This window comes from Otolemur garnettii, unplaced genomic scaffold (assembly GCF_000181295.1).
Source record: "Otolemur garnettii isolate 467f Iridium unplaced genomic scaffold, OtoGar3 scaffold00128, whole genome shotgun sequence".
In the NCBI taxonomy this organism is placed as follows: domain Eukaryota; kingdom Metazoa; phylum Chordata; class Mammalia; order Primates; family Galagidae; genus Otolemur; species Otolemur garnettii.
The window spans coordinates 5,554,638-5,562,321 of NW_003852523.1; the positions used below are offsets into that span (position 1 = coordinate 5,554,638).

At 50.9% G+C, this 7,684-nt stretch overlaps 1 protein-coding gene and 1 non-coding gene across 2 annotated transcripts in view; both read right to left on the reverse strand.

Annotated features, from left to right (window-relative positions):
- Positions 1-7,333, reverse strand: part of CUNH21orf58 (chromosome unknown C21orf58 homolog) — a gene marked incomplete at its 5' end in the record, with an annotated part of 15,369 nt that extends 8,036 nt beyond the window's left edge. Inside the window, 5 exon segments of the mRNA XM_023518111.1 lie at positions 4,153-4,336; positions 4,948-5,021; positions 6,037-6,097; positions 7,224-7,285; positions 7,288-7,333. Of these exon segments, the coding sequence (XP_023373879.1) occupies positions 4,153-4,336; positions 4,948-5,021; positions 6,037-6,097; positions 7,224-7,285; positions 7,288-7,333 (427 nt within the window).
- On the reverse strand, positions 306-405 carry LOC111727891. Its single transcript, XR_002775326.1, has one exon. It is a non-coding gene; the product is annotated as a small nucleolar RNA U13 (small nucleolar RNA).
- Positions 7,334-7,684: the final 351 nt, after the last annotated feature.

Consider the following 7,684-nt stretch of genomic DNA (forward strand, 5'->3'; position numbering starts at 1 on the left):
ACACAGTTTTACTATGTCACCCTCAGTAGAGTGCTGTACATCACAGCTCACAGCAACCTCAAACTCTTAGGCTTAAGCAATTCTTTTGCCTCAGCCTCCCAAGACAAGGAAAAGTTTAAATGATTAATTCTAGAGGTTGAATACAAAGATATTTTATTCTGGGTATCACTTAGGACATAGTAACTTTAATGTTTCCCACATTTCTTGTCTTCAGCAGGGTAAGTTAATGCTTGGTTTCATTACTCTGCTTTAATAGAAGCTTCCAACACTTCTCATCCAACATGTTAATCCTTTTTTGTTTTTCACATCAGAAGGGTAACGTGCCAGTGTTGTGACAAGGTTTAAGGAGCACATATGACACATGCACCAACACCCAATCATCACACTTATAAACTACAAAAGGATCAATCTTTTTTTTTTTTGACACAGAGTCTCACTATGTCACCTTCAGTAGAGTGCTATAGTGTCACAGCTCACAGCAACCTCCAACTCTTGGGCTTAAGCGATTCTCTTGCCTCAGCCTCCCAAGTAGCTGGGACTACAGGAGCCTGCCACAAATGCCTGGCTTTTTTGTTGTTGTTGTTGCAGTTGTCATTGTTGTTTAGCAGGCCTGGGCGGGGTTCAAACCCACTATCCCAGGTGCATGTGGCCAGTGCCCTTAACCACTGAGCTACAGGCGCTGAGCCAGGATCAATCTTTTTAATTTTAGCCATTCAACAGGAATGTGGTGGTAGCTCACTGTGGTTTTAATTTTTATTTCTCTAATGACTGGTGGTGCTGGGACTCTAGGGGCAAACCTGTGTGTAGAATGGCTGAGTCATCTGAAAGGTGTTCTCAATTCTGTCCCAGTGATCTGTCTATCCCAGCACCAAGACCCACTTGTTGAATTACTGTAGTTCTTTCACATATTGTAGTAATGTATAGAACTTGTCAGGAAAATAAACTTTGGTATCTCTTCTGAGTAAAAATAAATGTACAGCAATTTTGAGCATGCATCAGAAAGACTTTCTGTTTTATTCCTCTTCTGGACGTAGAGGAATAAAAGGCCCAGCATGACCTTGTCACTTCTTCTGCAGTTCACAGAAAGAATGGCATGGACCGGGAGTCTAAAAATTTATAGGCAAATGTTTTCTGTAAAGGGCCAGAGAGTTAATTGTCTCAGCCGCATGGTCTCAATTGCAACTACTCAACTCTACCTCTGTAGCATAAAGGAGCCTGGTCCTATAAACATTACTTGTATTATGAACATTGAAACTTGCATTGCATATACTTTTCATGTATTAGTGTTATAATGTAATAACAATAACAATAATATCTGGGGGTTTTTTTGTTTGTTTGTTTTTGTTTTTGAGACAGGAGCCTCAAGCTGTCCCCCTGGGTAGAGTGCCGTGGCATCTCAGCTCATAGCAACCTCCAACTCCTGGGCTCAAGCGAATCTTCTGCCTCTGCCTCCCAAGTAGCTGGGACCACAGGTGCCCACCACAACGCCCGGCTATTTTTTGGTTGCAGCCATCATTGTTGTTTGGCGGGCCCGGGCTGGATTTGAACCCACCACCTTGGGTGTACATGGCTGGCGCCTTAGCCACTTGAGCCACAGGCGCCAAGCCGGTTGTTTGTTTTTTTGAGACAGAGTCTTACTTTGTCACCCTCAGTGGAATGCTGTTCCATCACAGCTCACAGCAACCTCAATCTCTTGGACTTAAGCGATTCTCTTGCCTCAGCCTCCCAAGTAGCTGGTACTACAGGTGCCAACCACAACACTGGGCTATTTTTAGAGACGGGCACTCTTGCTCAGGCTGGTCTTGAATTCCTGAGCGCAGGCAATCCACCCTCCTCAGCCTTCCAGAGTGCTAGGATTACAGGCGTGAGCCACCACATCTGGCCTAATATCTTGTTTTAGAGACAGGGTCTTGCTCTGTCACCTTGGAGTGCAGGGGCCTCTTCATAGTTCATTATAACTTCAAACTCTTTGGTTCAAGAGATCTACAAGCATCAGCCACCCACATAGCTGGGACCACAGACATGTACTACTGCACCTGGCTAAATTTTTAATTGTTTGTAGAGATGGGATTTCACTATGTTGCCCAAGCTGGTCTTAACATTTTGGGCTCAAGTGATCCTCCCACCTCAGTTTCCCGAAGTGCTGTGATTACAAGCCTATAGTATTATTCTTTTATTGTTATTTTTTGGAGTTAATTTTTTTGCCAAATATTTAAAAATGTAGGTGGTGCATGTGGCTCAAGGAGTAGGGTGCCAGCCCCATATATCAGAGGTGATGGGTTCAAACTCGGCCCTGGCCAAAAACTGCAAAAAAAAAAAAAGTAAATCCATTCTTGGCTTGAAGGTTGTATAAGAAATGGCAGGCCTTGGACTACACCTGTGGCTCAGAGGAGTAGGGCGCTAGCCCCATATACCGGAGGTGGCAGGTTCAAACCCAGCCCCAGCCAAAACCTGTAAAAAAAAAAAAGGGGGGGAAATGGCAGGCCAGCTCTGGAAGACCTATGGGAGCATTCTCTGGAATAGGCTGACAGGACCTCCCACCTCAGAGTCTCTGAGACCAGCTGCCAGGAAATTCATCTCAGTGACCAATGGCTCTGCCTGCCCTCCTGGTGTCACTGGGAATGGGGGTTGAAATCCACAGGTGTAACTAAGCCTGTTTAGGATTAGGCCTCCCACACCTGTCACCCCCACCATTCCTGGAGGAGATTCCAGGTGCTGGAAGACAGGAAGACACAGAATCTGGCTATCTGGAAGCTCCACAAAGATGGCCCATTGACAAAGAGGGTTCTGGGAGCCCATTGGTGCAGACCCCTCTGAGGTCACCCTCCCACGCTTTCCTCTGCCACGTGCTGCTGCCAGGGCCCCTCCTGGGTAAAAGCGTCACAGACTCAACTGACCTGTCCAGAACCTCTCACACCTGACCCTGCTCATCTCCAGCCTCTTCTTACCCATCCTCAGCACCTTGACCCACCGAATCTCGAGAGGCCAGGAACTCCAGATGCCCTCGCCCCTCAGGGTGCCAGGTGGCCTCTGACATGGCCCTTCTGCTTAATAAAATCCGTGCTGTGTCCTGTCAGTTGCAGTACAGAACACTGAAGTTCTCAAAAGTGGACACTATTTATCTTTTAAAAATCTGAGCTTGGGGCTTGGCACCTGTAGCTCAGTGCAATGGTTAGGGTGCCAGCCACATACATAACACTGGAGCTGGTGGGTTAGAACCCAGCCTGGGCCTCCCAAACAATAATGAAAACTACAACCAAAAAAAAAAAAGCTGGGTGTTGTGGTGGGCGCCTTTAGACCCAGCTACTTGGGAAGCTGAGGCAAGAGAATCACTTAAGCCCAAGAGTTAGAGGTTGCTGTGAGCTGTGACGCCATGGCACTCTAACCAGGGTGACAGCTTGAGACTGTCTCCAAAAAAAAAAATTCTGAGCTTGGGCTTGGTGCCTGTGCTCAGTGGTTAGGGTGCCTGTAGCTCGGCAGCTTGGGTACCAGTGACATACACTTAAGCTGGCAGGTTCAAATCCAGCCTGGGCCTGCCAAACAATGACAACTACAACCAAAAAATAGCCAGACATTGTGGCAAGCACCTTTAGACCCAGCTACTTGGGAAAGAGAATCACTTAAGCCCAAGAGTTTGAGGTTGCTGTGGGCAGTGACACCATGGCACTCTACTAAGGGCAGCAGCTTGACACACTGTCTCAAAGAAATAAATAAATAAAAATCTGAGCTTGAAATTAGGGTCTTAAGCATCCTCTGGTCATTATAAAATTTTGAAAAAGAAGTGGCATACTCCCCAAATTCAGGGCCCTCTAGTTAGGTTGGTGAACCCTCTAAGACACTCCCAGGACTCTTCGCTGGAGTCAGGGAGGCAGAGGGGCCAGCCTTCCTTAGTGCCCACTGCCAGTCCTCAGGGCTTCTATGAGGACTGATGGAGAGGACCAGCCAACAGTGCCACAATGCCGGGCACTGCACATGCGGTGCTAAAGGCCTCAGCAGATTTCATATGTTGCTGGGGTTAGCTGAGAAGATGGAAGTGAGTGACTGATGCCCTAACTAGGTGACGTGAGTCTCTCTGGCATAGACCCTCCTTGCCCATCTGTAAGGTCTCATATCTGCCCCTCCCACCCCATTGTGCAATTCACCCCCTTACCATGTGCTGGATGATCCGAGGTGGCTCTGGGGCTGGTGGGGGTGGGGAGGTGGTGGGGTAGGTACCCACAGGGGGCCCCTCTGGGGGCAGGGCTGGCAGGTGGGCTCCTCCATTCACCTCCCTCCAGGAGTGGGCCTGGGAGAGCTGGGCCTGGGAGAGTGGGCCTGGGTCCAGTAAGTGTTGCTCCTGCAATGCGAAGGCAGAGCTTGTGGGCAGTGGCAGGGGTGGGGGGCTTGATGGGCACAGGCAGCCTCTCTCCCAGGCTGGGGAACAAGGACCTGGGGTTGCTCAAGCCCTCAGGCCAGCAAGGAGCCACGCTGCTGGAAAGTAAAGCCCAAGGACCTTTCATGTTGTGTACACAGGAGTGTTTCTCTTCTTTTAACTAGTTTCTCATTGCTTTCTTTTCCTAGACAGCAGAGTCTATTCCCTCAGCCCGCCCCCTCCCAAGCTTGCTGGCATCTGCTTCACTGGGGTCCTCTCTTGGAGCTGGCAATTGTGGTGTAGATAAGGCCTTGGCAGCCTGGAACCCACCTCCTGCTGGTGCTGGGCCCTCACTCAACATTCCACCTTTGATACAAGCAATCAGAGCATGTTTCTAAAGTAACAGTGCCCTTGTTAGGGCCCAGCATGGCAGGGTTTACAAGGCCAGGTGTAAGTCTCTCACCTGATCACAATTCATGTTAGCCATCCACAAGGTGCAGACATTAGACAAGGCCCAAGAACCCAGAAAGACTCCCCCTGTGCCTGTGGACTGAGGGTGGTTGCCAACTCAGCCACGGGTGCCTGGCTAGGCCTACCCAGAGCTGCTGCAGAAGGTCCTTCCTTCTCCTCAGAGCGCTTTGCAGCATGGCCTCGGGCCTGTCCCCCTTTCCTAGAGGGAAGCACACATTGCTTACTGAGGAACACTCCAAGGCTGCTGGTGCCCACATGTCACATGGACCTGTCAGAGTGCCCCACCTCATCCACACTCATCCCAAAGCAGAAAGGAGCAGAGCCTGGGGCTGGGGGCAGGGCAGCTCTTGAGGAGGGGAGTCCAGGAAACCCAGTCTTCTTTGAGGTGGGGGCTGTCCAGGGGATAAAAGTTTCATTCCTGGAAAGGAGCTAGAAGTCACGTGGTGCAGATTTGTCCTTGGGACCTAAGCACTGAGTTGCCTCTGCACACCTGTGATACAAAGTCCCTCTGGGTCTGTGAGGCAGCGGCCTTAAGGATGAGTGGGGCTCAGTCTTTGGCCCCAAGCTCTCTGGAGACTGATCTGACCACCAGGTGGCTGCACCTCTCCAGTAAGGTTCTGGAAGGGGTTAGATCATTGCCAGGCCAGAGCTCTGGCCTCCTTCTTCCTTCTGAGCACAGCAGCCCTGCCCAGACCCCAGCATCACACTGCAGCAGGGATGCTGGGAACCCTAATAGCCAGTCCACTGGGGTCTCCTCCAGTATGCATCCCCTCAGCATATTTACAGCCATTCTGTTCTCTTCTCACTGGCCTCTTGGTCAGGTGACTTTGAGATTTTCTTTCTGGATTTGGGACCCTAGGCTCTGTCAGTTTCCCTTGGGAGGTGCCTGAAGACCCCACAGCACAAGGGCTGCCCCATGTTCCAAAGGACAAGAAATGTTCCTCTGGGCCTGTGCACAGCCTGGAGGAGGTCATTTAAGCTCTCTGTGCTCCCATTTTCTCATTCACAAATGGGAATGATGAATGCACCCCTGTTGGGGTATACAGATTACAGAGGAGGAGGTATAGGGGATGCTTCAAAGATGAAAACACAGGCTTCCCCAACTCTGACACAAAGGAAGTTGTGCTGGTATCCAAGGGGCAATTCCAGGCCACAGCCTCCTGCCTCCCCTTGGAGTGGCTGCTCTTAGCCTGTGCAGCCCACGCAGTTCTCACCTGGCAGGAGCTGGGGGCCCTCAGAATCCCTGTCCATGTTCTCTTGTTCTTGCTCCAGCTTCTGTGAGGAAAAGAGACGAGATAGGAATATTGGGTCCAGGCAGTTGCCTGGCATGAGTGGAGGCCCAGCCCACTCTAGGAGTGACTGAGTGACACAAAGGTCATTGGTGTGTGCTCACATCAGCCCCTTGGGCAGATTTCTTGAGAGTTCCAGAAGAAACTATTTGGGTGAGGCCATCTGGGCTTCCTGGCCATTGAGCACCTGATCACTCCACTGGTGTCATGAGCCAAGCAGCTGCTTGCTGGGTCTGTCCCAAGGTGACCCCTGCCAGACCCTCTACTGCAGCCCACAGGCCATCTGGATGAGGAGGTGCAGGGTTGGTCAGAGACCAGTAATGGGTGTTGCAAGAGGAACAATGCAGGCAGCAGATGCCCCTGTGAGTCATGCAAAGACACGCAGGCCACCCAGACCCTCAGAGAAGTTTATGATGAGGCCCAGGCCCAGCCCCTGGGTCCCGGTGTCCTGCACCAGCAGGGCTGTCTCCAAAGGGAATGTCCCTTAAGCACCATGGCTGGGACACTGTGCAGGAGTTTTGTAGGGCTGTGCTCTGGACATGTTCTGGTTGGCAGGTTGAAGCCTGGCTGTTGACTACAGATGCTACTAGAAAGAAGAACCTACTTGGTTCTGTACCAATGCAAAGAAGAAACCAAGAAGCAACATCTTTTCATTTTGAGGCCAAGAGCCACTGAAAAGGGGTTTGCTTTGGAAGCAGGAATGTACTGTGAGGCAGTTTGCCAAAGGGAGAGGTGAGTGTAAAATACAAGGTTCTAGGCTGGCTGTGATAGCTCACACCTGTAATCCCAGCACTCTGCGTGGCCAAGGAGGGTGGACTGCCTGAGTTCAGGAGTTCAAGACCAGCCTGAGCAAGAGCAAGACCCATCTCTAAAAAATAGCTGGGCGCTGTTGGGCACCTGTAGTCCCAGCTACATGGGAGGCTGAGGCAAGAGAATTGCTTAAGCCCAAGAGTTTGGAGGTTGCTGTGAGCTGTGATGTCACTGCACTCTATTGAGGGCAACAAAGTGAAACTCTATCTCAAAAAAAAAAAAAAATCAGTTGTCTTTGCTAAACCTAAAACTCAGCCCCTTTAAGCAGTTGTTATAAACAGGAGTGTCAGGTTCTGTCTCACCTGTCCCAAGAGTTTCAGTGTCAGTAGGGCCATTTGTTCTGCCGCCAAAGAGTCTAGCATGGTGGAGTTGACTGCTGGGGCAGGGGTGGCCACAGCCTATGTCTCTTCCTGGTTTTCAATCACCTGCAGAAGGGAACCACTCAGGAGCTCAGATCCTCTGGAGGGCCTCAGTTTACCTCCTGGAGACCAGCCTCATTGCCCAAAGACAGCTGTGCAGGAGAAGAGCCACATCTCTCCCTGGTGGCAGAGTCCTCAAACCCACCTGGGGCTGCCTTGGCAGTCCCTGGCCTGCAGACGGTTGCCAGGATCCCACTCAAGAGTCCTCACAGGCCCTGTCTCCTCCCCAGACCTGTAAACATCCGTTCCCAGGTGCGGCCAGGTGGGGCGTAACTGGGAAAGCAGAGAAGTGGGTAGGGCTGAGGCCTGAGTAGCAGTGAGTCAGATCCCCGGGGGAGGATGGC